This window comes from Tursiops truncatus, chromosome 20 (genome assembly GCF_011762595.2).
Source record: "Tursiops truncatus isolate mTurTru1 chromosome 20, mTurTru1.mat.Y, whole genome shotgun sequence".
NCBI classification, from domain to species: Eukaryota; Metazoa; Chordata; class Mammalia; order Artiodactyla; family Delphinidae; genus Tursiops; species Tursiops truncatus.
In genome coordinates, this window is record NC_047053.1 from 6,539,540 (window position 1) to 6,566,919 (window position 27,380).

The 27,380-nt window shown below is 41.5% G+C and overlaps 1 protein-coding gene across 3 annotated transcripts; it reads left to right on the plus strand.

The window, feature by feature from the left end:
* MYH2 (myosin heavy chain 2) lies at window positions 1–25,824 on the plus strand. 3 transcript variants are annotated; one of them, XM_073798494.1, is made up of 40 exons: window positions 1–65; window positions 297–339; window positions 1,793–2,016; window positions 2,106–2,249; window positions 3,757–3,913; window positions 4,903–4,930; window positions 5,014–5,128; window positions 5,215–5,307; window positions 5,938–6,001; window positions 6,121–6,219; window positions 6,679–6,782; window positions 7,364–7,502; window positions 8,172–8,290; window positions 8,379–8,528; window positions 9,633–9,803; window positions 9,930–10,239; window positions 10,704–10,783; window positions 11,642–11,729; window positions 11,821–11,938; window positions 12,589–12,712; window positions 12,801–12,937; window positions 14,765–15,020; window positions 16,591–16,833; window positions 16,947–17,123; window positions 17,206–17,351; window positions 17,435–17,525; window positions 17,611–18,000; window positions 19,147–19,273; window positions 19,967–20,085; window positions 20,227–20,423; window positions 21,141–21,324; window positions 21,406–21,571; window positions 21,674–21,798; window positions 21,966–22,274; window positions 22,362–22,565; window positions 22,894–23,019; window positions 23,110–23,280; window positions 23,364–23,468; window positions 23,588–23,683; window positions 25,538–25,824. In XM_073798494.1, exons 3-40 carry the CDS (start codon window positions 1,813–1,815, stop codon window positions 25,688–25,690), a joined length of 5,829 nt encoding a protein of 1,942 aa, XP_073654595.1. In that variant the 5' UTR covers window positions 1–65; window positions 297–339; window positions 1,793–1,812; the 3' UTR covers window positions 25,691–25,824. The 3 variants fall into 3 exon arrangements, with proteins under 3 accessions (XP_073654595.1, XP_033703390.1, XP_073654596.1); XM_033847499.2 differs by lacking the exon at window positions 1–65 and adding an exon at window positions 82–146; XM_073798495.1 differs by lacking the exon at window positions 1–65 and adding an exon at window positions 196–214.
* The last annotated feature ends 1,556 nt before the right edge of the window (window positions 25,825–27,380 follow it).

Consider the following 27,380-nt stretch of genomic DNA (forward strand, 5'->3'; position numbering starts at 1 on the left):
ATAGCTATCCATATAAAGGAGCCCTTGGAATGAGGCTGACTCGTCCTGCTTTAAAAAGCTCCAAGGTAAGTGGGAACAGGACCGGACTTTCAGGAGGAACACTGGCTAGCTACACCGCCCAGTGTCAGCTGCAGCTGCTGGCTGGGGTACTGCTCTTTCTGATACTGCACATTTTACGTCCATGACTTTTGTTGCCTTCTGTTTACAACAGCAAGTAATGCCACAAATGGGATTTTTGTTTTGCTTTGTTTTCTTTTTGGTTAACTAATCAAGTACTTTTTCCTTTTCTTTTATAGAACTGTCTCACTTCCAGGCTGCATCTTCTCACTTGCTAACAAGGTAAGATTTGGACTAACCAGTCCCTGGAGGAGAAGGCGAGAACCTCTAGAACAGATATGTGTCATTTAGCAACCTTTGAGAAAGTGATTGTCTCAGGAAATATACCTTAACAACTGTATTTCAGGAAAGGTGTGGGAGAAGGAGACGGAGGACTTGCCTTTTAGAGCGATGCACCTAGTCTTAGGACTCAGGCACTGGTGGGACGATATTTTTGCAAGAGAACAGTTGTTAATAGAATATTATTTTGTTTCTGTAGGAAAAAAAATCTGCTCTAAGATTCCCTGGCTAAAAATCTCAAACTTGATAAAAATGTGTCCTGCTTTTAGAATTCATTTAGCAAACATGATATCTAACAAATAAGAAGTACCTAGGAAAATGCTTCTTTTACTTCTTTAAAGACTTTTAAAAAGTTACTTTATCTAGTGCTGAGTGCTGTATGAAACCAAAACACTATGAAATTTTTGTCACATAGATAGTAAAGATATTAGTCTGCCCCACTACTACACACTGCATTTCTAAAGAGAGAGACTGGTGGGAAGATGATTAAAATGAGTTTCAAGTAATTTGATCACGTAATGACTGAAGTAGCATCCTCTGCTAAACCTTTCATTCTACTGATGCCACCGGCAACCTGCTGACAACACAGAATGGGGCAGCCGGAGCCTGCCTCTTTTGGAAGGAAATGTGGAATAGCAGAGGGAGACTTTAATGTGGAAGAATGAGGATAATGTCTGCTGTGGCTTTTATCCTCAATTAGTTTAACTGGGTTAAACTGATTAACGGGATTTAATATGCAAAGAAATTATGTTAGAGAAACTCTACTAAGCACCCAGCTAAAAAAAAAAAATAGTAAACACAATTATAATCCGACTCGCCGCCAAGTCCACTGAACATGAGCACTTCTAGCTGAACGTCTCGCGGAGAACATAAAGTTCTCTTACGTTATATGGCAGGAAATAGAATTCTCTTGCATTATAATAAATGACATTTTATATCTAGTAGCCTCAACTATTTCAATTTGCTTTCTCAGTCATCATTTTAACTTTTCTTTTTCAAAGTGTCTTCACTCTGTCTCATGGGTTGTGGATTCAGAAAGGCAATATTATAATCCCTATTCTAAAGATGGAGACACTGAGGCTCAGAAAGATCAAGTGCAACCCCAGATCACAAGCTCCTTAGCAGCATGCGAGGCCACCACCCAGCCCTCTTATTAGAATGTCATTCTTGAAGGATGAAAGAAGAAAAAAGCCACTGTGTACAATGCTGGGTACACAGTGACCCCTGATGCCTCTGAGTCCTTGTAATATGTTTGTTTCAATAACTGTAGCATGGAGTACAGTGCACCTGCCTGATGGAATTTTCAACTGGGCCTATGAAATATCATCAAGATAGAGATTTATGGATATAGATGACAATCCGGAATCTCTAGTATGAAATGTTTCATCTCCTTTAGGACCTCTGAGTTCAGCAGCCATGAGTTCAGACCAGGAAATGGCCGTTTTTGGGGAGGCCGCTCCTTACCTCCGAAAGTCTGAAAAGGAGCGCATTGAGGCCCAGAATAGGCCCTTTGACGCCAAGTCATCTGTCTTTGTGGTCGAGCCCAAGGAATCCTTTGTCAAAGGGACTATCCAGAGCAGAGAAGGTGGGAAAGTGACAGTGAAGACCGAAGGAGGAGCAGTGAGTAGAGTCCCAGGAGCCTACCACATTCTACTCATTATTTTGTGTGGTCACTCAGTTGACAAACAGTTACCCTTCCTGTTTACCAGACTCTGACAGTGAAAGATGACCAAGTCTTCCCCATGAACCCTCCCAAGTTTGACAAGATCGAGGACATGGCCATGATGACCCACCTGCACGAGCCAGGAGTGCTGTACAACCTCAAAGAGCGTTACACAGCCTGGATGATCTATGTGAGTGCCCCCCACCCCCAAAGTGGGCTTTATCACTGGACCCTGTCAGCCCATTATAGTATAAATGGGTTATAAGTAGTGACTCGTTGCGCTCTCACTAGTAATGTCACTAGTTAAAAGGCTCACGGTTGCTGCTGTAAGGCTCAACCCAACAGCTGGCACTTAATCCTTTGTCTTCTCATCCAAAGCCAGGCAAGGCCGTTGTCCACAAGGACTGGGTTTGCCAGAAAGCCCTTGAACAAACGCTAGAGCAGCTACTGTTTATATCTCAACCACGTGCTTACATCTCCCCTCATCCCCATTCCTGATGCAGAATCATTCAGAAGGAAAATATAAACTCATGTATTAACACTTAAAAATAATGTTTCTAAAGACCAATTTTCACTCCTCCAAAATAACCACAATTTGTATCTCTGTGTTCTGGTCCCTTCTGGGTGGAATGCCTCTTTGATGAAAACTTCCCAACTTCCCCAGGCAAGGTTGGATGTCATGTCCTATTGTTTCTGTCTCTGCAATAATACTGACAATGTTTTTCCACCATCAGTCATTTACGTGTCTGTCTCCTACATAGACTGAAAGTTCCTCAAGGAACAACATCTCATTTATGTTTCATTCTTAGGGCCTTGCAGAGGCTTTGCACATAATACAAACTCAGTAGTACTTTCTAATTGAATCTATTATGTTAGGCTGACATTTCTGTATAGGGTTTTTTTGTTTTTTGTTTTTTGTTTTCTGGCCGTACCATACAGCTTGCAGGATCTTAGTTCCCTGACCAGGGATCAAACCCGCGCCCCCTACAACGGGAGCTCAGAATCCTAACCACTGGACCGTCAAGGAATTCCTGTCATTTCTGTATAGTTTAGCCACTGCTACTAGTCAGCTGGACAACACCTACACAAGTGTACCTGGTGTTTAGAGTCAGCATCAATTCTGATTGGTTTGTACTTATCCTAGATCAGTTGTCAAAGATTTTGGAAATCCATCTGTTGTAATCATAACGTATTTACATCATTTTGTGTTCTGTATCTTTATAACTCAGTAGTATTTTACAAATATCTCCCCAGTACTGCTGCATACCTTCATGTGTGCCTTTTTAAATGACTGGATCACAGTATCTTAAGAAGATTTTCCATATTGTTGAGTACTTCGGTACCAAATTTATGTTTTTATGAATTTGAATATCTTAATGCTACAAAGGAAATATATGCCCATTTTCTAAACTACAGTAAAAAATGTCTTATACTACATTTAAAAAACCCCACAACTTTGGAGCTCCTGCTATGTGAAAATCACTGTGACAAATCCCAAAAGGAATAATGAGAAGTCTAAGCTATAGTCCCTTCCCTCAAGGATTCTGCTGTCTTGTTGAACCTTTCAACTAGTTTTTGTGCTGATGCCTTGAAGACATGTAGAGCACTTAATTAAAGTGTTCCTTTTAGTGAAAATTCATTTAATGAGTTAATTGCACAAATCACAGCTAGTTATTCTTTCTTACTCCCTTGCATAGACCTACTCGGGCCTCTTCTGTGTCACCGTCAACCCCTACAAGTGGCTGCCGGTGTACAACCCTGAGGTGGTGGCTGCCTACCGAGGCAAAAAGCGCCAGGAGGCCCCGCCCCACATCTTCTCCATCTCTGACAACGCCTACCAGTTCATGCTGACTGGTGAGTTGGATGTTTTGTGCATCTTTTTAGAACAGAACCATAGGAGAAAGAGCCTCTACCCGTCTCAGCACACTCTTTGAGGTGGTCCCCTAAATGCTATTGCCCTTTGCCCAGAACCAACCTAAACACACTCCAGATTTTAAGGTGTATCTGGTATTAAAACAGTTATACCGTACGTCTTATTCCTAGAATATTGTCTCAGCTAGGTCAGTCTAAGGTACAAAGGTAACCTGGGGAAAGGGCTGAAAGATTTCCCCTTCAGAGAGAGTAAAACATCAAAATGAACTTTTACTTTCCCTAAAAATATGACTAAGGCCATGATTATTTCCAAAGGTACCACCTTTACCATATTTACTCCTTCTCACGCACTAAAAATATCTCTAATGCCTATTTTTCATTACTTCTTGTACCTACAATAAACATGTTACTAACTTGTCATCTAAATCCACCTGAAAACCCCAAAGTCCACTTTCGGTGAGTATTTAGTGGTGGAGTATAAAAAGAGAAAGTCTGCTGCTTCTTTGCAGCGTTCTGTTTCAATGGCAGTCTGTACACTAATGTGTGGCAGGGGTGGGCACAGGGAGCAGGAGAGAGCAGTGCTGGCAAAGGTGCTAGGCCTAGGGCCGCCAAGTCCTCGGGACTGCTGAAAAATTCCAAGTCCATGGGGCTTCCCTGGTGGCGCAGTGGTTGAGAGTCTGCCTGCCGATGCAGGGGACACGGGTTCGTGCCCCGGTCCGGGAAGATCACACATGCCGCGGAGCGGCTGGGCCTGTGAGCCATGGCCGCTGAGCCTGCGCGTCCGGAGCCTGTGATCCGCAACGGGAGAGGCCACAGCAGTGAGAGGCCCGCGTACCGCAAAAAAAAAATTACTAAGTCCATGCCATTTTATGTACTCTCCATTTACAAATATTGGGTTGGCCAAAATGTTCGTTCAGGTTTTTCCGTAAAATGTTAGGCAGTATTGACCGTCCTTAATCTCTCTTTTGTAGACCGTGAGAATCAGTCAATCCTGATCACGTAAGTAGATTTGATGCTTTCTTTTCATGATTGCAATAGCTACCAGCTGTGGGACCCCTACTGACTTGGTTTTTATTTGACAGCGGAGAATCTGGGGCTGGGAAGACTGTGAACACGAAGCGTGTCATCCAGTACTTTGCAACAATTGCAGTCACTGGCGAGAAGAGGAAGGATGAAGGTACTAGTGGCAAAATGCAGGTGGGTCTGATTGCCACGTCAGGATCCAAGCTGTCTAGTAAGAAACTCCCGAGCCCCACATGTGAGGAATGCTCTTGCCTTTGCAGGGGACTCTGGAAGATCAAATCATCAGTGCCAACCCCCTGCTTGAGGCCTTTGGCAACGCCAAGACCGTGAGGAATGATAACTCCTCTCGCTTTGTAAGTCTCTTGGACACTATTACAGACACTGCTCACTGGTCAAAATTTATGGGATGTTTGTGAAAACATTCTCTGAGTCTTTTTCATTCCATTCGAATTTAATTATATTATACCATGGCTCTTTCCTTTTCCTCTGAGCATGTAATAACATGGATCCAAGTCTTGTCTAAAAAGATATATGACCCGGGCTTCCCCGGTGGTGCAGTGGTTGAGAGTCTGCCTGCCGATTCAGGGGACACGGGTTCATGCCCCGGTCCGGGAGAATCCCACATGCCACGGAGCGGCTGGGCCCGTGAGCCGTGGCCGCTGAGCCTGCACGTCCGGAGCCTGTGCTCCGCAACGGGAGAGGCCACAACAGTGAGAAGCCCGCGTACCACAAAAAAAAAAAAAAAAAAAGATTTATGACCCTATATCTGAGTTCATCTTTCACTATTTACAATTATCCACAATTTTTAAATTTTAAAGATAAAATTATTTTACCTAAAAAATAGGAGATACACCTTTTTCTACCTGAAACAAATTGTCTCTGAATTGATTTAATATTAAAATGTCAGCACTTCAAGTGTTTTGAGTTTCTCAAAGATTTGATATGATTCAAAACTAAGTAGTAATGTTAATTTTTCTTTCAAGGGTAAATTCATTAGAATCCACTTTGGCACTACAGGAAAACTGGCTTCTGCTGATATTGAAACATGTAAGTGCTTGCATATACCTTACAATAATTTCTGTTTCTTATGACCTATAATATTGACTAAAATTTGCATCTCATATGAATTTTTACATTTTTCCTCTTTGTTATTTATTTCCTTCCAGATCTGTTAGAGAAGTCTAGAGTTACTTTCCAGCTTAAGGCTGAAAGGAGCTATCATATTTTTTATCAGATCACATCCAACAAGAAACCAGAACTAATTGGTAAGAAACGTAATAATTCCTTTCCAAAATTACTACAGCCGCACCTAGCAATGCCTGGTCCAACTCAGTATTCCACGATGGAATTTTGTCAACTGTACATATTGTCTTGATTTTGAAAACAGCTTTGTAAGTTTGGTAAAAATTTATGTGTGCTCATTATAAAAATTCAAAGGGAAAACTGAAAATAACACCTCCAAATCCTATCACTATGAAAATAATCACTATAAACACTTGGATGAATATCATTCCAGTCATTTTCTGTAGATATATCTTTACAAATAGATACATACATACAGTAACTGGAATCACAGTTACATGCTCTTCCGTAATCTCTTTTTTTCATTGGGCAATAACATATCACGGCTTTTTCCATCCTAGTGCCTTAGAATTTGTCTAGAAATCTGTTATTTTAATGAAGAGGATATTTCTGCTTACCTTTTCTCTGTTCCATGTACTTAGAAATGCTTCTGATTACCACCAACCCATTTGATTTCCCATTCGTCAGTCAAGGGGAGATCAGCGTGCCCAGCATTGATGATCAGGAAGAATTGATGGCCACGGATGTAAGTAGAACACAAGAAAATTAGAATGATTATTTGGGGTCAGAGCAATGGTCCCGCTAGATAAATCCTCAGTTTCTCATAGAAATCACAAAAGAAGATTCAAAGATGGGCGTGGATGTGCCACCTGGAGTCAACTGAAAAGGCTGGGATGTGCCCCTGCAACATCTCACTTGCCCATGATACTCTTTTAAAGAACTATCCTTTCCGAATTTCCCTAAACCATTTTTTAATAATCTACTTGCATTAAATCCATACCACCTCTATAAATAATAAGTTTACTATCCTTGTTCTCTATTTTAAGTTTACTTTTTGCATCTTCAGAGAGTATGCGCCTGTGATTCCAATGCTCTGTGCTGGCTTCCAGTTGACTAGCTCCCTAGACACCCAATCTAAGGAGTTCCTCGCTCCCATCAGTACTGGTAGTTTCCTCAGTCTGACCAACAAATCAGGAATTATCCAAATGTGAATTATTAATAGTAAACATATTAACTATTAACTATAAACATGTTAACTATTAACGTAACAACATAACCAGGTTATGGATCATAACCTGACAGTCATTCTATTGGTTGTGTTGGCAGAGTGCTATTGATATTTTGGGCTTTACTAATGATGAGAAGATCTCTATCTACAAGCTCACGGGGGCTGTGATGCATTATGGAAACTTGAAATTTAAGCAAAAGCAGCGTGAGGAGCAAGCGGAGCCAGATGGCACTGAAGGTATCAACTGAGTATCCACCTGACTTCATGTTTGTTTGAAAATCACACTCTTTTTTAAAAAAAATTATTTATTTAATTTATTTATTTTTGGCTGCATTGGGTCTCCGTTGCTGCGTGCGGGCTTTCTCTAGTTGCAGTGAGCAGGGGCTTCTCATTGCGGTCGCTCCTCTTGTTGCAGAGCACAGGCTCTAGGCACGCGGGCTTCAGTAGTTGTGGCACGCGGGCTCAGTAGTTGTGGTTCAAGGGCTTAGTTGCTCCGCGGCATGTGGGATCTTCCCAGACCAGGGATCGAACCTGTGTCCCCTGCATTGGCAGGTGGATTCTTAACTACTGCGCCACGAGGGAAGCCCGAAAATCACATTCTTAACTTGTTACCCTTGAGCTTTCCTGGGAAGACAAATTCATTTCCAAGAATTGCATTTGAAAGTATACCTATATAAGATATGTGCGGCATGGGTATTAGACATATGTCCCTACAATTTCTGAAGTTCTTTAGGGAACACTACCCATAACTAAAGTCTTGAAGTTAGTGAAAAAAATGGGCAAGAATACTCAAAAAGATATTCTGAAAACACTGCACAAAACGCCTGTAGCTTAAAAAATTTTTTTTTATTTGAGGAAGCGGGTTGCTTTGGGCCATAACATCATTCTATCCTTTCTTCCTTTCAGTTGCTGACAAGGCAGCCTACCTCCAGAGTCTGAACTCTGCTGACCTGCTCAAAGCCCTCTGCAACCCCAGGGTCAAGGTCGGCAATGAGTACGTCACCAAAGGCCAGACTGTAGAGCAGGTACGTACATAATTCAAATTCACAGCCAGGGATGCAAGCATTTTATGGTCCTCTATGAACCTCAAGGGATACACCTTTGTCTTTCAAGGTGTACAATGCAGTGGGCGCCCTGGCCAGATCTGTCTATGAAAAGATGTTCCTGTGGATGGTCACCCGCATCAACCAGCAGCTGGACACCAAGCAGCCCAGGCAGTACTTCATCGGGGTCTTGGACATCGCTGGCTTTGAGATCTTTGATGTGAGTTGGTAGTACGCTGCTAAGGGGTTTTTACAGTAAAGCAATGGAAACATCAATAAGAAGAAATCTGTGAATATTATAACCTTTTATTACCAATGTCAAAAAGTTATGCTAAAATTTAAAAGACAGTGATTGGGCAGCTAATCATTTATTGTAGTGGCAATCCCACTTCTATGAGAAATAAGCTACTTACTGAGGACTCTTTAACTTGCTACATGATCCAAAGGGAGTTGGGAATTAGGTTGTTGTAGTGAGAAACCCCACAATGCAAAGTGGAGTTAATATAAAAATATCAAAATAAACCTGTGCAGTGCATAATATGCTCTGAATATATGGTAGGGAAACCATTCAGAAACACTTAGGCAGATAATAAGAGCTGAGAAAAGGTCAGCAATTTAGAGTCAGCATTAATAAATTCAATGCAAGGAACTCTTAATTCTCATCAATGTGATATGGGATAAAAACTCATATTTGATTATAAGACACATTTTTCCTGCTTATAGTTTTAAAGAAGTTTATCTTTTTCTAATTATAAATGCAAAACTTAGGCACGACAGAAATTATGGAAAATGAAGGAAAAGGAGTCCATATTAATTCTGCTATTTGGATCTAGTTAATGTTAACATTTTGGCTTTTAAAAAAATATGAGTGTGTGTTAATATACTGTACATAATATTTGGAATCTTGATTTTTTTCGCTTCACATCAAAGAGTAGGGGTGGCAATTATTGCTCCCTTGCAATGCTGACCATGATGGCTTCCACACAACAGACTCCTCCCAGTCAGCTTCTAATGGGTTTCAAATTAGCTGTTAAATGAGTCAACAGAAAATGCAGAAGATGATGGGAATAAACATGGAATGATTAAGTAGGAACTCAGAAAAACACCTGAGTCAATTTAAGCAAGTGCAAGAAAGGAGAGTTAATAATGATGATGATTTAGGATTTTGTATAAAATGGCAGCAGAGGAAACAGTAGATTTCACAGCCCCCCAAGGACTTTGATACCCATAATCTAAAGGCTAGTCTACATTTTTAAATTAAGAAGCCCTATATCTTGAACTGCTCAATTTGCTAAGAGAAAAGTAAACGCATCCATTTATTTAGTTCAACAGCCTGGAGCAGCTGTGCATCAACTTCACCAACGAGAAGCTGCAGCAGTTCTTCAACCACCACATGTTCGTGCTGGAGCAGGAGGAGTACAAGAAGGAGGGCATCGAGTGGGAGTTCATCGACTTCGGGATGGACCTGGCCGCCTGCATTGAGCTCATCGAGAAGGTCCGTTTCAAGTTTTAGAAACTATGTTTTGTGAGAACTAAATTATTCACTGCACCTTGTTTAATTCTATAGACAAAGAAAAATGCTTATATAGAATTGTAACTTTGTGCTGTGGTCTGCTTCCAGCCGATGGGCATCTTCTCCATCCTGGAAGAGGAGTGCATGTTCCCCAAGGCCACAGACACCTCCTTCAAGAACAAGCTGTATGAACAGCATCTTGGAAAGTCTGCCAACTTCCAAAAACCCAAGGTGGTTAAAGGCAAGGCCGAGGCCCACTTCTCACTGGTGCACTACGCCGGCATCGTGGACTACAACATTACTGGCTGGCTGGACAAGAACAAGGACCCCCTGAACGAGACGGTGGTCGGGCTGTACCAGAAGTCTGCAATGAAGACTCTAGCTTACCTCTTCTCTGGGGCTCAAAGTGCTGAAGCAGGTAATGCTCAAAAAAATCCCAACATGTTCTCCTGATACTACAAAATGTGATGTTAGATTGAGGCTAGTGATATCATAGCCTAGGCTGAAGTGTTGCAGGGCCAAATCTATTGTGCCTCCAAGTCCTGAGTAAGTAGGCTGCATTGCGATTATACATTCACTCCAGCACTGATGGAGGCCCTACTGCAAAGAGTCAGAAAGGAACTTTCAACATCTCAACCAATGAAAAGGCTTGGCTTCTATGATTCTCTCCTGCTTTTTCCTCCGTATCTGCTGGTTATTGAGTACCACTGAAAAGTGGATGCAAACTTAGTTGACATATAAGATTCATTCAGGCTCAAACAGAGAGGTCATCTGTGTTGGAAGAATGTTCCATGTGAACACAGAAATCAACAAATAGGCAAGAAATAGCCCTGTCAATTCAAAACTATGTTTGAATGACAACTTTTCTTATTTGTTCTCCAGAGGCGGGTGGCGGTGGGAGTGCCAAGAGAGGTGGTAAGAAGAAGGGCTCTTCTTTCCAGACCGTGTCTGCCCTTTTCAGAGTAAGAAACAAACTGTTTTTGACACTCTTGTTATTTTGGGAATTAGTTTTTAAAAGCACAAAGCTTTCTCTCCACAAGTCATTTAGGAAAGGACTAACCTTAACTAATGGCTTCTGTTCATCTAGCTTTGAAGAGAAGAGCTTTAAATTACTCAGAAATTATCAGGTCATCTTTCATGCTAAGCCAAATAATAAAAAATATTTTATAGGAAATGTTATAAAACGTAATGCTCTGCTATGCATAATCTAGTTGAGTCATGCAAATAAGCAATGGCACGTGCTCCAAGAGACTAAATCATCAGTAGGACTAATGAAAATCTAACAGCTAGGCCTTAAGGAACCTAATATGGTATCCATGTTCATAATCTAGTCAATTCTCAATTTAACTGGTAGGATTGTTCCCCCTATAGATAATCTTTATGCCCTAGAAGTTGACAGAGTTGGAAAGGGGAAGCTATATTTATGAGAATAAGTCCAAATGTAGTGTAGGCTTGTATTTCCTTCCTGGAGAACCACAGAGTTTGGTAGAAGGGTGACCATCCAGGATGGGAAGGCAATGGCTTTGTAAATGTACGTGGGTGGCCAGGGACAAGGGTAGGAAGGAGGACGGTGCTTGCATACACTGAGAAGAATCACCTGACAGCCTGCTTTATATGTGTAACTCCTGCCAACTCAAGTGGAGAAAGAGGTATTGAGGAGGAAACTGCATCTCAGGAAAAGTTTACCAAGGTGGTACCTTAAGTTAAAATGGTCCAGAAGGATCATTCAACTCAGCCATGGACATTGATTTTATAGACATCACCACATGCTCATAACCATGTCTAAATCTTAGATAACAGGATTTTCCCTGATTTCACAGGAGAATCTGAACAAGCTGATGACCAACCTCAGGAGTACCCATCCTCACTTTGTGCGGTGCATCATCCCCAATGAAACAAAAACGCCTGGTAAGAAGTTCTAGAGTGGAAGCACAAAGCATGACTGCCATACCTCCTTTTAACAAAACTCTGCAGTGAAATAAATATGGGTTTTTTTTAGGGGCCATGGAGCATGAGCTCGTCCTGCACCAGCTGAGGTGTAACGGTGTGCTGGAGGGCATCCGCATCTGTAGGAAGGGGTTCCCAAGCAGAATCCTGTATGCAGACTTCAAACAGAGGTCAGACTCTCCTAATTATGGTGTTTCCTGGAGTTTAGTGTAAATATATTTAGTGCAAGCAAAACAATTTAGTGAAAATTATGCCTTTGTTATTTTTAATTTGCTACAAAAAGAGTAAAAAATTATAAGCCTCAAAACACCTTTAAAACACAGATATACCACCTACTAAGCACTCTAGAGACTTTTCACTGGATTTACCATGCTCCTGGGCTTAGCTCATAGATGTCTACATTAACGTCAATAATTATGAGAACAACCATTTTTGAGTGCTTGATATGTTTGGATTATTTCATTTAATCCTTCCAAAACCTCAGTAGAGGGAAGCACTATCAACAGCAAATGCATCTAGCAAGGATAACATGTTACATTGTGTTGCTCATCTACACACTATGGGAACAAAACTGTAGAATACTTTCCTGAGAACAGGGTTTGATGAGGCAGAAAAGAAAGTTGCAACTGTGCAGGAAGGTAAAATGGAATAAAAATAGACAGTAGATACTAGATTGACCATCTATGTATACAACGTCCTTCCTGTGAAGAAAGAATAATTGTTTTAAAGCTCTGGGTTTTCTTAATGGATCATTTAATACTTAGCTACTACTAGTCTCATCAATAAACCAAGTTTTAAAAAACTATATTTACTTTACCAGATACAAGGTATTAAACGCAAGTGCAATCCCTGAAGGACAATTCATTGACAGCAAGAAGGCTTCTGAGAAGCTCCTTGGGTCCATCGATATTGACCATACCCAGTATAAATTTGGTCACACCAAGGTAATAGTCTCTAAGGCCCACCAGACACTATGCCTGTCCCTTTGGAGTCTGTGTAAAGTTTCTGATCTGCAACTCTGCCCACACACAGGTCTTTTTCAAAGCTGGCCTTCTGGGGCTCCTAGAAGAGATGCGAGATGACAAGCTGGCCCAGCTGATTACTCGAACCCAGGCCAGGTGCAAAGGGTTCTTGGCAAGAGTGGAGTACCAGAAGATGGTGGAGAGGAGGTATACAAACATATTGCTTGTCTACTCACATCCTTCAGAAGCATATTTGAGGTGGCTTACAGTTAAGGCTCAGATATGATAAGGCCACCAGAGTAAGAAGGAATGAATAAGAGTCTGATGCTGAAGTGGAGATATACATGTACCAGAAAAGTTAAGGTAGGAATCATCACCACAGAATACATCGAATGCTCAGGTAAAAAATAAAAAAGAGAGGGAAGCATAATAAAAAAGAGAGATGTGTAGGTCTTATCTAACAAGAGAAAACATACCATTGAGTAAGCAGAGACAAAGTGTTGCCCTAGCATTTGGTTCTAATATGAATTTACTGGGTAGATCATTAAATAAGATACACTGAACTGCATAGCAGACAGTATTTTCAACAGTGGTTGTACTCAACATGCAGAAACAACTTCTTCATCTGATTGTTTCTATTATTGAATTATTATGATTTAAATTATTAAGGGCAAAATTGGTGAAAAATATTTTTTCAGTAAGTTAATACAATTTCACCGAGGTACCTGGCTTTTTAGTGATCTAATTTGATGCAGGGACAGAGTTCTAAGACTACGAGTCAGGTGTCTCAAACTGCAGGACGCATATGAACGGGAGCCATAGGGAGAAATGCATTTTATATTGCCACCTGTATATCCATGCATACATGTATGTGTGTGTAAATATATAAATAATTTACATGGAACAGATTTTCTATCACCTGTAGTTCTGCTAATATCTTTTACTGTATTCTATTTCATTAAAAATAATAAGTTTGGTCACAAACCTATATATATATTTATATAGAGAGATATATGTAGATATATATATAGATATATATTGGGGCAATTAATTGCCCATATATGAAGGTAATTAATTTTTAAAAATAATTTAGATGAAAACAAATGTGATGAGATTAGAGAATGCAAAAATCATACAACATTAAAATATAAAACCAGAGATTTTTCAAAGAAATTCTGAGTTTTTAATGAGTCCCTTTATCCCATGCCCCACATCCCTGAGGGGTCTGGTTCCCCCTTCACTGCTCTCAGTGGCATTCACGTAGGAAAGTTTGCAAAGCACTAAAGCAGAGCAGTACTTCTCAGAGGGTGGTCCTTGGATCTACACCATCAGCATCTCTTGCAAACTTGTTAAAAATGCAAATTTTAGACCCCACCTCATATCTGCAGAATCTGAATCTCTGGGGAAAGGGTCCAGGAACCAGTATTTGATGAGATGAGATCATTAAGACACTAGATGAGGGACTTCCCTGGTGGCGCAGTGGTTAAGAATCCACCTGCCAATGCAGGGGACACGGGTTCGATCCCTGGTCTGGGAAGATCCCACATGCCACGGAGCAACTAAGCCCGTACACCACAACTACTAAGCCTGCGCTCTAGAGCCTGCGATCCACAACTACTGAGCCTGCGTGCCACAACTACTGAAGCCTGTGCACCTAGAGCCTGTGCTCCGCAACAACAGAAGCCACCACAATGAGAAGCCTGCGCGCCGCAACGAAGAGTAGCCCCTGCTTGTCACAACTAGAGAAAGCCCACACGCAGCAATGAAGGCCCAACACAGCCAAAAAAATAAAATAAATTTTTAAAAAAAGAGGTTAATGATTCTTATGCACACCAAAGTTTGAGAAGCACCAACGTAGAGAAAGGAATGATTAACGAGTCCTTGACCACCATCCCCAAATATAATTTCTTTCATCTGTGCTTTTGAAAGTAGGTGAGGAACATGGTGGAAGGCAGAACCTCCAACTCTCACTGCCAAGATTTCATCTCATTTCATCATCCACACAATATCTAATTTGCATCAATTAAATTTCAGGGAGTCTCTCTTCTGCATCCAGTACAACATCCGAGCCTTCATGAACGTCAAGCACTGGCCCTGGATGAAACTCTTCTTCAAGATCAAGCCCCTGCTGAAGAGTGCGGAGACGGAGAAGGAGATGGCCAACATGAAGGAAGAGTTCGAGAGAACTAAAGAAGAACTTGCCAAGTCAGAGGCAAAAAGGAAGGAACTGGAAGAAAAGATGGTGTCACTGTTGAAAGAAAAAAATGACTTGCAGCTCCAAGTTCAGGCTGTAAGTAGTGGTATCATCCTGTGCACTGCTAATCAGGACGCAAGCGCTATGACTCTAGCCACAACTAGAGGCAGGGAGTTGGGTAGTCAGTGTGAGAGACACTCACTGGAGGGAGAAGGTTAAAGCACTCTGATGGTACTAATGAAGTCCTTATTCCTTCGTCACCCAATAAATGCCCCCAAACCAGAACCAGGGCAATGAGCTAGAACTGACCATTTTCTTCCATTCTGTACAATTTCATCAAACTACAGGGTTTACAACTTCTTTTCCCTATGAAGACAGTCCTTGAAAGTGATTTTAACATGAAGCTAGCCCAAATAAAATATTAAGGAGAGGATAGCATGGAGAGGGTGATTTGTTCTCTCTGAAACTTCCCTGAACTTCTAGATGTCTATATGTCTATGGGTCTTAAATCACAGCTGTATAGCTGACAAATGACAGTATTCGACATCAATTTTTATTGAATTATTGTTTTTGATCTCCAAAACTGAGATTTGCTCTTTCCAATCCGTCTCCATAGTCAGTGCCGTAGCACATCACACCCGGGTTGCTGCATCAGTACCTAACTCGCTCTGCCTACCCCCAACTCTCTCCCTCCATCCAGCCTGCTGCTACTCCCAAACCAAGTGTTTTAGAATTGCTTCCATCAACTCTGAAATGTAATTTATGAGACTGTCTTTCATTTGGAGTGAACTGAATTGGTCTGGTATAATTTACTCATCACAAAATCGTATGTGTTTCCTGCTGATTAAGATTGGTCTCTTCTGTCAAGTTTGGGCAGTGTAATAATTCCTTCTTTTAGATTACAGAAGGGAAAAGAGCTGTTTTTCTGTCCCCACCCCTTTCAAATCTATCCTGAATTCTCTTCTCTTGTCCCTAGATAATCACTTAGACTCCGTCCTACACCACTATACTCACTACCTGGCTATGTGCAGCACATTTTATTCTTTTATGTATTCAAAGACTGGTATGGAGGCTCACTGACGAATGTATCTATCAATTTCTCTCTCATTTCCTGTCCACCCCCAACCCTCTTAAGTAGAAACATAGGTTGCTAGGAATTTCTTGATCACTGTATGCCTCAGATAGAATTTAGGGCATCTTAACCAGGATCATCTGCCAAGACTACGAAGGGAAATAATCCAGTGGCAGCTCCATCCAGAGTTTCTCCCACTGGAACCCTTTCTCTCCCCCTGATCCTTCTCCCAATATATTCATCTCTACAAGACCAAATCCTACCCATTCTCAAAGCCCAACTCAAATGCCACTTCATTCATGAAACCATATCTGATACAACTTCTCTGATCTCTTACGTCACTAACTGGTTTCTGAATTAAGGGTAGCTTGTTGGGGTTAAGTTTTCTAATCTACTGTAGAATATACTCTTCTAAAGGAACAGGACAATATCTGATACATTTTGTTTTTCTCACAATGTGAAGCGTCCTGCATCACACACAGCAGGTGGTTCATAAAAGTTTAAGCCAAAGAACCAATAGTGGTGATTTACACTGTTATCATTGTGAAATACTTCATTCTTACTTCCCAATTTTGATTTTGTTGCCAATTCAAGGAAGCTGAAGGCTTGGCTGATGCAGAGGAAAGATGTGACCAACTGATCAAAACCAAAATCCAGCTCGAGGCCAAAATCAAGGAGGTGACTGAGAGAGCTGAGGATGAGGAAGAGATCAATGCTGAGCTGACGGCCAAGAAGAGGAAACTGGAGGACGAATGTTCGGAACTGAAGAAAGACATAGATGACCTTGAGCTGACACTGGCCAAGGTTGAGAAGGAGAAACATGCCACAGAAAATAAGGTAGGAAACGTATACAAGGAAAGTTTACTTTTTTATTATTATTAGGGAATACAAGCATAAAACTGAAGCCACCAAAATGTAACATGTAATGCAAAGTGTTTTTACTTCCTAAGGTGAAAAACCTCACAGAAGAGATGGCAGGTCTGGATGAAAACATCGCAAAGCTGACCAAGGAGAAGAAGGCCCTCCAGGAGGCCCACCAGCAGACCCTGGATGACCTGCAGGCAGAAGAGGACAAAGTAAACACTCTGACCAAAGCTAAAACCAAGCTAGAGCAGCAAGTGGATGACGTAAGTCTAGGATTAGCAAGGAACTTATTTTCTTTGAAAGGAAGCTAAGCAATCCTTTTGACTCAACATTATTTGTATTTAGCTTGAAGGGTCTTTGGAGCAAGAAAAGAAACTTCGCATGGACCTAGAAAGGGCTAAGAGGAAACTTGAAGGTGACCTCAAGTTGGCCCAAGAGTCCATAATGGACATTGAAAATGAAAAACAACAACTTGATGAAAAGCTCAAAAAGTAAGTATGAAAGAATTGCTTATGAACTTGCTTCCAATGTTGCATATGAACTCAGCTGTTATCCTCTGCTACTTTGCAAAAAGGAAAGAGTTTGAAATCAGCAATTTGCAAAGCAAGATTGAAGATGAACAAGCACTTGGCATTCAACTGCAGAAGAAGATCAAAGAGCTGCAAGTAAGTTCATATTTCCATCAGTCTGGCTCAAAGAGGCACAGTTACGACATAAAAAGGCTAAAATTGAGCTTTTCCCCACTGCCAGGCCCGCATCGAGGAGCTGGAGGAGGAGATCGAGGCAGAGCGGGCCTCCCGCGCCAAAGCAGAGAAGCAGCGCTCGGACCTCTCCCGGGAGCTGGAGGAGATCAGCGAGCGGCTGGAAGAGGCCGGCGGGGCCACTTCGGTCCAGATTGAGATGAACAAGAAGCGGGAGGCCGAGTTCCAGAAAATGCGCAGGGACCTGGAGGAGGCCACCCTGCAGCACGAGGCCACGGCGGCTACGCTGAGGAAGAAGCACGCGGACAGTGTGGCCGAGCTGGGGGAGCAGATTGACAACCTGCAGAGGGTCAAGCAGAAGCTGGAGAAGGAGAAGAGTGAGATGAAGATGGAGATTGATGACCTTGCTAGCAACGTGGAGACTGTCTCCAAAGCCAAGGTACCGCAGTCTGAGAAATTGTTATTAACAACAATGACCCTTTATGTGCACGTCACAGTTTGCACAGGGCCCTTTACACACAACATGTCGTTTGTTCTTTGTAGTAATCCAGGAGGTAAGCAAGAAAGATGTTAGTATTTGTATTATTTCCACTTAATCATATGAAGAAACTAATATTCAAAGAAGTTAGTAAGCGCATCGGCCCCATGACACTACTAACAAATGACAGCACCAGCAGTGAGCATCGGTTGTGAGTGTTCTCTTCTCCAACTGGAGAACACAGGTCTCCAAAATTCTCAATTATCCAATAAGCAAAGTTTCACGGTACATAAAAACAATCAAGTATTTATAAACATGCTTTTAGAAAACGTGCCATTCAATTCTCAAAACATCTTAAATTTAGTATATGATCTTTAATTTTTTTATTATAGGCATACCTCAGAGATACTGCGGGTTTGGTTTCAGACCACCACAATAAAGCAACTATCAAAATAAAGCAAGTCACGCAAATGTCTTGGTTTCCCAGTGCATATAAAAGTTATGTTTACACTATTCTGTAGCCTATTAAGTGTGCAGTAGCATTATGTCTAAAAAATATATACATCCCTTAATTTAAAAATACTTTATTGCTAAAAAAGTGCTAACCGTCATCTGAGCCTTCAACGAGTCATAGTAGTAACATCAAAGATCACTGATCACAGATCACTGTAACAAATACAATAATGAAAAAGTTTGAATATTGTGAGAATTACCAAAATGTGATGCAGAGACACAAAGTGGGCAAATGCTATTGGGAAAATGGCGCTGACAGACTTATTGGACACAGGGTTGCCACAAACCTTCAATCTGTAAACAAACAAACAAACAAACAAAACAAAAAAAAAAACACACTATCTGTGAAGAGCAGCAAAATGAGGTATGCCTGGAATACTGAACAAAGCTTCACAATTAGCTTTTTAAAAACCCCAATGTATAGTTTCAACTTAGGACAGCAATCATAAAATATATAGAAAAAATTCTAATATATCGTATTACATATAAGAAAATTTATTTTATATGTCAAAATAAATATTTTTCTGTTTTAGAAGAAATAGCAAAATATTATTAAAATGTCTTCATTTGCTTCTTCTACTTTTTCTCTCGCAGGGAAATCTAGAGAAGATGTGCCGCACCCTGGAAGACCAAGTGAGCGAGCTGAAATCGAAGGAGGAAGAGCAACAGCGGCTGATCAATGACCTGACAACTCAGAGGGGACGCCTGCAGACAGAATCTGGTAACTCTCTCCTCTATGAGGCCTAAAAGTGGAGATGATGTGGTCAAAAACAACTGATATCGTGATGTGAAAGCCTAATAAAAGCAACTGAGAATATGTGTGATTCACCAAACAGCTCAGGCTCTCATCCTACATGCAAGGTCACTTGGGGACAGTGCTGGAGATGAAGACTTCCACAGGACTGGGTCAAGCTCTGCTCCACAAAGGCCTTGAGGATTTGGTCACATGGAGGGGATGCTTGGTATCAGGAGTCACTCCAGCATGGGTCCAGGGCTTCTGTTTTAGACTAAGCTTCTTTTTATCTAGATCAGAGTGAACCAAATTCCTGAATAGGGCAACGGATAACCCAGTCCCTCAAATGTCTTATGAAACAGGGACAATGTAGAATTAGACATTTTAGCTACCGTCTTTGACAGTTATCAACAGGTTTTGCACGATATTATATAACCCTGAAAGAATCAGTTATGGAGAGAACAAAGAGAATTTAAGCTGTACTTATTCATTCAGGTTAATATGTAAGTTTCACCATAAAGATGAGAAATCTGACACTAGCATGAAGGTGTCAACAGAGAATTGAATCACCTGGGTACTCAACTGGAAGGCGGTGCTGAGAGTTTAAACTTATTTCTAATATAGGCTTTTGCAAAACTTTTCCTTTGCTTTAAAAAGTGGTGCCATTCCTTCTGCCTACAGGTGAGCTTTCACGTCAGCTAGATGAGAAAGAATCTTTGGTGTCTCAGCTATCAAGGGGCAAGCAAGCATTTACTCAACAGACTGAGGAATTAAAGAGGCAACTTGAAGAGGAGATAAAGGTAACTATCGTTGTAAGACTCATTTTTTTCCCCTAACCTGACCCTAACTGGAGTCCATTACACCAACTTTAAAAAGGTTTTGAAACTTAATAATTAAACAATTAAACGTATAGTAAAAAGAAGGTGTAACTACCTCCACAGGCCAAGAGCGCCCTGGCCCACGCCCTGCAGTCCTCCCGCCACGACTGTGACCTGCTGCGGGAACAGTATGAGGAGGAGCAGGAAGCCAAGGCCGAGATGCAGAGGGCGCTGTCCAAGGCCAACAGTGAGGTGGCCCAGTGGAGGACCAAATACGAGACGGACGCCATCCAGCGCACGGAGGAGCTGGAGGAGGCCAAGTATGTGCACAGATAGGAGAGAATGTGCAGAGAACACTGGATGTTGAATCAGAAAGACACAACCTTTGAAGATTCAGTGAATTAGCCCATAAACGTTCATTAATTAGTTCCTACTTGCCAGGCACTATCAGGCCCTGAGAATAAGACATGAATAAAGCAAACACCATCACTACCCTCCTAGCCTCAACTCTAGGCTAGGAAACAAAGAATAACAAGTAATTATACAGATAATCAGCCTTATTGCTGGTTGTCAAGCACACCAAGCTCATTGCTGCTTCAGGTATTTGCAGTTGTTGGCCCCTCTGTGTCTGGAATACTCTCCCCCCAGATCTCCCTCTGGCTCACTCTGACTTCTTTTAGATCTTGACTCAAATGTTACCTCCTCGGAGAGGACTTCCCTGACTATCTAGAATAGTTGGCCACGCCATACTCCATTTTATTTTCCTTCACTGCACTTATATCTGCAAGATGTTGTTATGCATTTTCTCACTTGCTTATTGTTTCTCACTTGTTTGGAAGCTTCACGAGGCAGGGACCTTTTCTGTCCTGTTCACTGCTGTGTACTCAGCATCTGGTTCATAAAAGAAGCTCATCAATATTTGTTGAGTGAATGATTGGATGTTTTTAATATGAAGTTCCCCATACTTTTCAGCATGGTAATAGTTCATAATTCTTGGTTTGGTTCACTTCTTTCTACAAACATACATAATCTTCAAGGAAGAAGCTGGCCCAGCGGCTGCAGGCTGCTGAAGAACATGTAGAAGCCGTGAACGCCAAATGCGCTTCCCTTGAGAAGACGAAGCAGCGGTTACAGAATGAGGTCGAGGACCTCATGCTCGATGTGGAGAGGACAAACGCTGCCTGCGCAGCTCTGGACAAAAAGCAAAGGAACTTCGATAAGGTAGTTTCTACAGCAGTCTCTGCTTTCCACCATTGTCCTCTATCCTTTCCAGGAGGTAACCACTCTTGGTGGGTGTTTCAGGTCCTAGCAGAATGGAAACAGAAGTATGAGGAAACTCATGTCGAGCTCGAGGCCGCTCAGAAGGAGGCCCGCTTTCTTGGCACTGAGCTGTTCAAGATGAAGAACGCCTACGAGGAGTCCTTGGATCAGCTAGAAACTTTGAAACGAGAGAACAAAAACTTGCAACGTGAGTCCCTTTCACTTTCAATAATTTTCATGCCTTGGAGGAACCTTCCTCTTATGTCCTCTGTCTCATCAAACCTCTACCTGTCTTTTACCCAAACAACAGAGGAGATTTCTGACCTCACTGAGCAGATTGCAGAAGGAGGGAAACATATACATGAACTGGAGAAAATAAAGAAACAAGTGGAACAAGAGAAGTCTGAAATTCAGGCTGCTTTAGAAGAGGCAGAGGTACATGTCAAAAATGTGCATTGTAAACAGATTCAAAAAAAAAATTAGGACTAGCCACATATATTGAACAGAAAAAGAAATAGCACAAAATTAGTGGGAGGAACACGTGCAGAAAAACTTCTGAATGCTTCCATTCCCTGCTAATGTCACCCCTTGCTGTCATTAAGGCATCTCTTGAACACGAGGAGGGAAAGATCCTGCGCATCCAGCTGGAGTTGAACCAAGTCAAGTCTGAAATTGACAGGAAAATTGCTGAAAAGGATGAGGAAATTGACCAGCTGAAGAGGAACCACATTAGAGTCGTGGAGTCCATGCAGAGCACGCTGGATGCTGAGATCCGGAGCAGAAATGATGCCATCAGGCTCAAGAAGAAGATGGAGGGAGACCTCAATGAAATGGAAATCCAGCTGAACCACGCCAACCGCACGGCTGCTGAGGCCCTGAAGAACTACAGGAACACCCAAGCCATCCTCAAGGTAAATGGGCTCAGGAGATGGTCCCAGGGCAGTTGGGGTGACTGCAGCCCTGAGAACAAGGTGTCTCAATGATCGTTCATTCCACAGGATACCCAGCTCCACCTGGATGATGCCCTCCGGGGCCAAGAGGACCTGAAGGAGCAGCTGGCGATCGTGGAGCGCAGAGCCAACCTGCTGCAGGCCGAGATCGAGGAGCTGCGGGCCACCCTGGAGCAGACGGAGAGGAGCAGGAAGATGGCGGAGCAGGAGCTCCTGGATGCCAGCGAGCGCGTCCAGCTCCTGCACACCCAGGTGAGTATAACATAAAAGTAAAAAATACAGTGGACTGGAAATGAAATTCTTGCTCAAATCTTAGTACTATCTAAAAATGTATTCATAATGTTTTATGGAGGTTAAAGTTTAAAATATCTTTGGATTAACAATATTTTTGTTTATATGAACTGTGACATTCAGAGTTGACTGTCTTGTGAAAGTATATTGTCAACTCAGATAATTTATGGAACAAGAAGGGATACTAATTAGTTACCTTAATTAATTAGTTTGTGGGTTCATTAGAACATTGGACATTGTAATTTTGCTCTCATGTACTCAGTATTTCTAAATTTGATATTTTAACCAGAACACCAGCCTGATCAACACGAAAAAGAAGCTGGAGACAGACATCTCCCAAATCCAGGGAGAGATGGAGGACATTATCCAAGAAGCTCGCAATGCAGAAGAGAAGGCCAAGAAGGCCATCACTGACGTGAGCAGAGGGCCACACGGGGGTGGTCAAGTTAGAATCTTGATGGGCTGTCTCAGCTCTCTCTACTGGTTTTATTTTACTGCTAATTAGGCGGCCATGATGGCCGAGGAGCTGAAGAAGGAGCAGGACACCAGCGCCCACCTGGAGCGGATGAAGAAGAACCTGGAGCAGACGGTGAAGGACCTGCAGCACCGCCTGGACGAGGCTGAGCAGCTGGCCCTGAAGGGCGGGAAGAAGCAGATCCAGAAGCTGGAGGCCAGGGTGGGTCTCTCAATACCTATCTATTTCCATTTGTTCCCAATGCCTTACTGGATCAAAGTTCTTAAGAGCCTACTCATTCGCAGGTGCGTGAGCTGGAAGGAGAGGTTGAGAGTGAGCAAAAGCGTAGTGCGGAAGCTGTCAAGGGCCTGCGCAAACATGAGAGGAGAGTGAAGGAACTCACCTACCAGGTACAGCAACCGTTTTTATCAGCTAAACACTCCTTGCATATACAGGAAACACTCACATGAGATGATACAACAGTCATGTGCTTTTGAAGTAAGGCCCTGTGGTTTTTATCATCTTTCAGACGGAAGAAGATCGGAAAAATATACTCAGGCTTCAGGACTTGGTAGATAAACTTCAGGCAAAAGTGAAATCTTACAAGAGACAAGCTGAGGAGGCTGTAAGTATCCTTAAGACAGAGGGAAGGGAGAAGTCCTCTCTTAAGAAAAACTAATAGATAAATAATTAGATTTACTATTTACTTCTTGTAGTAAATAAGCTGTTTGCTTCATAGAAGACTGTGTACTTCTTAAAAACGTTTGCATGTTTTTAACTCATTGCTTACTATTTGTAATATTAATAGATTGATTTTTAAAGTTAACATTCAATCCACAAAGAATCAAAAAATTTCAAAGCAGAAATAATACAGGCCACATTCTCTAGCCACAGTGTGATAAAGTTGTAAAGTAATGAGAACATATAAACAAAAATTTCCAAGCACTTAAATGTTAAAAAACTAACTTTCCTAAAAAATGTTTGGATTAAATTAAATAAAAACATAATTACTGAATGATTTCTAACTGTAAATAAAATTTCAAGGAAGAAGTCTAGAATTTATAAGTCTAGAATGTAACCAAAGCTGTCCTTGAAGGACAATTCATTGCTTTATATGCTTTCATTATGAATCAAGACTTTTAAAAAATGAAGAAAACTGACAGTCCAATAAAGAAATCATAAATAATAATAAAATAACAAAAGTAAGAGGTGTTGATAAAGATAAAGGTAGAAATTAATGAATTAGAGTATTCTATTTTCTAATTTGATAATCTCACTAACATCTAGGGAATTAATAAAATAAATACACTTATAACTAGATTAATCAAGGAAAAATTGAGAGAAAATACAAACTCACAACATTACAAATGAGAAATGGGACAAACCATACAGGTAGAAAGGTTATTTTTAAATGTAAAATATAAATCTGTTAAGACAGTTAAAATCTTAAGGAAATAAGAGAATATAAATTATTAAGTTGGCTGAATAAGTTATTTCAGAAATACTTCTGAAACTAGACTCAGGTCCAGATATGTCTTTCAAAATTTCAAGGAACAGATAATCCCTGATTCCAGAGCATGGGAAAAGATGAAAAGATTTCCAAATCATTTTAAGAAGCTTGCATAACCTGCATACCAAAACCTGTCCAAAAGAGAATAGGGGGGAAGATACTAAAGGCAGTTTTATTCATGAGTATAGTTATAGCAACCCTTACTTTTATTAAGGAGACTGTCGGGACTTCTCTGGCAGTCCACTGGTTAAGACTCTGTGCTCCCAATGCAGGGGGCCTGGGTTCGATCCCTGGTCAGGGAACTAGATCCCACATGCATGCCGCAACTAAGAGTTCACATGCCACAACTAAGGAGCTCGCCTGCTGCAACTAAGATCCGGTGCAACCAAATAAGAATAAATAAATAAATATTAAGGAGACTGTCCATCAGTGATTAAATAGGCTTAATTCCTACAAAGTAAGGATTACTTAATATTAAGGAGTCTGTCAATAGAATCATTACATCCAAAGTAGGAGAAAAAAAGTGATTGTTTTGAAATGTGCCAAAATGATATATGATAAAATTCAACATTTATTTCAATATAAAGAAGGTATTAAGAAATTCATCCTAATGATAAAGAATATCTAATTCAAGAGAATAGTCATCTTCCAGCAAGCATTAACAAGCATGATTTTATCCTTGCCTTCTTCTCTGCTCTTATATTTTTCTTACTCTAATTGTAGTACATATTTTTTTCCCACCTTTTGGTTGCAAAAGTAGAGTTGCGATTATTTATGAGACATGAAGCCCCAAATAAATCATAAAGTTAATTTTAATGATAAGCAAAATTCAGAAGGTGGTAAGACAATAAGGTTTCCCACTGGGTATTTTAACTTTTCTGCAGATGGCAAGTCCTTTCTTCCCTTAGGCCTACAGAGTCTAGAAAGATGCCCGGTATGGGTGCCTCACAATTCCATTTTTATTCTCAGGAGGAACAATCCAATACAAACCTATCTAAATTCCGCAAGCTCCAGCATGAACTGGAGGAGGCAGAGGAAAGAGCTGACATTGCTGAGTCCCAGGTCAACAAGCTGCGGGTGAAGAGCCGGGAGGTTCACACGAAAGTCATAAGTGAAGAGTGATCATGTCCTGACGCTATGGAATGACTGGAGAGAAGCACAAAATGTGAAGTCTTTGGTCATTTCTCTCTGTAATTATTGTCTATCCTGCCCTACTGCAAAAGAAATAAAGAGCGTAGGGCACTGTGCAAGCAATATCCTTAGACTGGTCTTTTCTTTTCTCTCTCTCTTCCTGAAGCGATGTCAAAACTTGAATAATCAGGGCTTCCCTGGTGGCACAGTGGTTGAGGGTCCGCCTGCCGACGCAGGGGACACGGGTTCGTGCCCCGGTCCAGAAAGATCCCACGTGGCGCTGAGCGGCTGGGCCCATGAGCCATGGCTGCTAAGCCTGTGCGTCCGGAGCCTGTGCTCCACAACGGGAGAGGCCACGACAGTGAGAGGCCCACGTACCGCAAAAAAAAACAAAAAAAAAACCTTGAATAATCACAAGACTATCAAACAATCACATCTGACCTGCCACTAAGAAGGAATTATGTACTTGCTTTTATTTTAGGTCTATAGTAATACTTTAAGACCATAAAGTTGTCACTGATCAGGGAAGCCTGTCCGGATGCACAGAAATACGGAAGTTATTTTTATTTCTAACCTTTCCCTAATAGTGGGGTATAGTAGGATCTTAGAAAGCTCCTGCTTGCCCTAACATGAACCTATTTTCCAGGTCTATACAAAGGATGGCACTAGTTACATTTTCACACAGGGGATGCCTCCTGAACTATATCATTAATTCTCGTTGCTTAATAACTAATACAAATTCAATGTAGTATTATTAGCACGGGAAGATTTTCATCATTAATACATGTAATATATACAATATATTCATAGTATATGCACTGGATAATAGGTACCACATGAAACAGTGAGATGTGACCTTTCTCCATATGAAAGCTACAAAGTGGCTATAAAGTCTGGAGACGAAGGAACTATTATTCTATATATTATCATCAATAGGCAAGTATGTTTTCAGACTTCGTGGCCCCCTGTAATCAGGTAAAGAGCCAAAATAAATGAATAAAAGTATCGATAGGGCTTCCCTGGTGGCACAGTGGTTGGGAGTCCGCCTGCCGATGCAGGGGACACAGGTTCGTGCCCCGGTCCGGGAAGATCCCACATTTCGAGGAGCTGCTGGGCCCGTGAGCCATGGCCGCTGAGCCTGCGCGTCTGGAGCCTGTGCTCCGCAACGGGAGAGGCCACAACAGTGAGAGGCCCACATACCGAAAAAAAAAAAAAAAAAAAAAAAGTATCGATAAAATATGATCCCCAAATAAATTATTCAAATGTATATTAAACCCACATAATGATACGTATGATATGAATTTGGTGCAAAACCTAGCTATGGTAGCAACCTGAGTTACTCAGAGGAGCTTCCTGAGAGAATCAAGGTTTTTTTTTTTAATAAAATTTTATTTTATTTATTTATTTTTGGCTGCGTTGGGTCTTCGTTGCTGCACGCAGGCTTTCTCTACTTGTAGCGAGTGGGGGCTACTCTTCGTTGCAGTGCATGGGCTTCTCATCATGGTGGCTTCTCTTGTTGCAAAGCACAGGCTCTAGGCGTGTGGGCTTCAGTAGCTGTGGCACACGGGCTCAGTAGTTGTGGCTCACAGGCTCTAGAGCGCAGTCTCAGCAGTTGTGGTGCACGGGCTGAGTTGCTCCGCGGCATGTGGGATCTTCCTGGACCAGGGCCCGAACCCGTGTC

Bases quoted from the DNA above. Each gene is read 5' to 3' on its own strand.
- MYH2 (XM_073798494.1), top strand. From the start codon at position 1,813: ATGAGTTCAGACCAGGAAATGGCCGTTTTTGGGGAGGCCGCTCCTTAC. The intron at 6,783-7,363 runs GTAAGTAGAACA...TTGTGTTGGCAG, and splicing joins AAGAATTGATGGCCACGGAT to AGTGCTATTGATATTTTGGG. The intron at 12,938-14,764 runs GTATACAAACAT...ATTAAATTTCAG, and splicing joins CAGAAGATGGTGGAGAGGAG to GGAGTCTCTCTTCTGCATCC.